Source organism: Diospyros lotus, chromosome 8 (assembly GCF_014633365.1).
Source record: "Diospyros lotus cultivar Yz01 chromosome 8, ASM1463336v1, whole genome shotgun sequence".
NCBI classification, from domain to species: domain Eukaryota; kingdom Viridiplantae; phylum Streptophyta; class Magnoliopsida; order Ericales; family Ebenaceae; genus Diospyros; species Diospyros lotus.
In genome coordinates, this window is record NC_068345.1 from 31,102,408 (window position 1) to 31,104,861 (window position 2,454).

A 2,454-nucleotide genomic window follows, 5' to 3' on the forward strand; every position below is an offset into this window, starting at 1 on the left:
CATATTCAAATCGAACAAATCCCATGAATAACAGAGCAAATCTCAACTATTCTTCATATTCAATAGTTTATGGAAGATATTTTATTTTTATGAATGCACTTTATTCTTATATAAAATCTAATAATTACGTATTATTATGTTATTTACGTCAACAACATAATTGAGAGAGGCCCCAGTGCCAGCCCGCGTACGCCGGCGAGTGCTAAAAGTAATATAAAATTATTTTATTTTTATTACGTCACCTTTTTTGGTTTGCCCCACAAATCAAATCTTTAACCAAATCATTTTAGTTACCGCCACGTGTCGACGAACGCCCCAGCATCCAATGAACGATCACACAAAAAGAAAAACCTTATTTTATTCGCCCGCCTAACGTAATTCCCTGTAGACGAGGTCACGTTGTGGGGCCCTCACAGCCGACATTAATGGCTAGGATTTCACCACGTCGCTTTCGTCCCAGACCGGCTTCGAGGAACCCGAGACTGAGAGCACGATCCAACGGTCACAATCCCCCGAACGGCTAAAAATATCCAACGGCTCCCTCTCTCATCGGCGGCCTTGGACTACGGGGCAGCCGACCGCAGCGGTTGTCGGTAAATTAGGATGAAATCATTAAATTTTCTATGCCGATAGGTTTTAAAAATTCTAATTGAAAATATTATTTAGATACTTAAATTGACATTTATAATAATAGCCGTTGGAGTTCCCGTCTATATAAACAGATCTCGAAGTGTGATCAGGACTCATGAAGGTCTTGTTCAAGCTCTGGGGTCCATAGATACTTCTGATACCTTCTACTCTCTTCTGTATATTATGATCTGATCTGAACTGGTTTGTTCACGATCATGTTTCTGATGATTATTGTTTAACACGAAAGATTCTAGGGTTTAATTTGTTTACTGTTTAATCGTATCATATTTAGCTTAATCTTTGTTTTTTATCCCTTTCTATCAGAAGATCTAAGTTTCCCAGGCCGATCTTTGTTTGTTTGAGATCGTTGCCTCTTTTCTTGATCGATCTTAAATTAGGGTTAGGGTCTCGCGTGTTTTGAAAATAAAATTTAGGGAATGGAGGCCGTGTTTTTGTATTCGTCTCCAGATCCAACAGTCTCGCCTTACAAGCAGTCGAGAAATCCTAGGAAAGCCGATCGGCCTCTCGTTTCGCAGCGATCTGAGAACTTAGCTCCTATATTGAACAACTATCACGGCGGCGGTATCCTTCACGCTCCGCCGGCTTATCTGTCCTCCTCGAATCCTCTGCTGCGGAACCAACCGCCTCTTCTGCCACTTCCGATCCCAAACTCCGGCAGTAATCTTCGGAGCAGAGCCCTTTCGTACTCTCCGGTTAACCGGAAAACTAGCTCCAGATCGAGGGGCCAATCTCTGACGCCGAAAAAATCCAAGCCGATGGGGAATCCGAAAAGAGCGGATTCAAGACGGGATTCGAAATCAGTGAAGGAGAGTTTGGTGATTGCGCCAACGGGCCCGTTGGGGCCCGACCCGAAGGACGTTTCTAGGGTTCTGTCATCGGCGCTGTCTGGGAATCTTACGGTTTTCACTATCTCGCCCCCGCCGAGCAGCTTGCCGTTGCCGACTTTTTCTCTGAGGCCGAAGCTAAGCTGCTACAACGGGGAGGCGGCCGGAATCGACGCGGGAGCCACGGACGATCTGCAGCGACTTCTCCGGCTCCGTTGAAAGATCGGGGGTGTTAGTTCTGTAAATAAAAGCATAACCAAGGGAGGGTATGCTTGTATTTGTGGTCACCGCCTGTGTTTTTTGAATTGGGGTGCGCAAAAAAATATACCTGTAATTTGCCTAAGATATTCTCAGGTTGTCTCTCTATCCATTTTGTTTTCATAAAAAAAAAAAAGAAAAGAAAAAGTAGTGTCTGAGCTGGTGTTTACTTTCCCCACTATGTTCTGTACTTGTTCTCGAAATAAAAGCTGAAAGCTCACGTTTTGGTCTTTATTTACAATCATGCCCCAAGGAAAAATGTTAATGCGGATCTGCTTTCGGCTTGGCCCACAATTTATAAAAACCCAATTGGGTTTGGGCTTCATTTACTGGACTGATCCATAATATATATACTATGGGCCGCAAGAAAAAACTTAACTGAGCATGCATTCTGGCTGCTAGCAAACCTTACCGTGTGTGTAAAAGTAGAAAATATTTTAAGTAAAACTCCTTTTTTAAACTGGTGGGGCCCTTATTGTAATAACAACATATCTGGCTTTTATGAAATTTAGGCTCATACGGTCTGTGATTGAAATTTATTTTTTGTTTTTTAAAAGATTTTAATTGATCAACATTGTCCTATAAGTAAAATATAAAGTTGTGAATTTGTATATTTTTTTATGTTTCATGATATGAATATTTATAATTGTTTTTATGTATAAAAAAATGACGTCTATATCATATTATTATTATTATTATTATACCTTAAGAGAGGTTATAA

The 2,454-nt window shown here is 41.0% G+C and overlaps 1 protein-coding gene across 1 annotated transcript; it reads left to right on the forward strand.

Moving 5' to 3' along the window:
* Positions 1-736: 736 nt before the first annotated feature.
* Positions 737-1,974, forward strand: LOC127807123 (uncharacterized). The gene has a single exon (XM_052344764.1). It carries the CDS (start codon positions 1,068-1,070, stop codon positions 1,692-1,694), a length of 627 nt encoding a protein of 208 aa, XP_052200724.1. The 5' UTR covers positions 737-1,067; the 3' UTR covers positions 1,695-1,974.
* Positions 1,975-2,454: the final 480 nt, after the last annotated feature.

What these genes read in the sequence shown, in the direction of transcription:
- LOC127807123 (XM_052344764.1), top strand. Translation starts at nt 1,068, where the DNA reads ATGGAGGCCGTGTTTTTGTATTCGTCTCCAGATCCAACAGTCTCGCCT.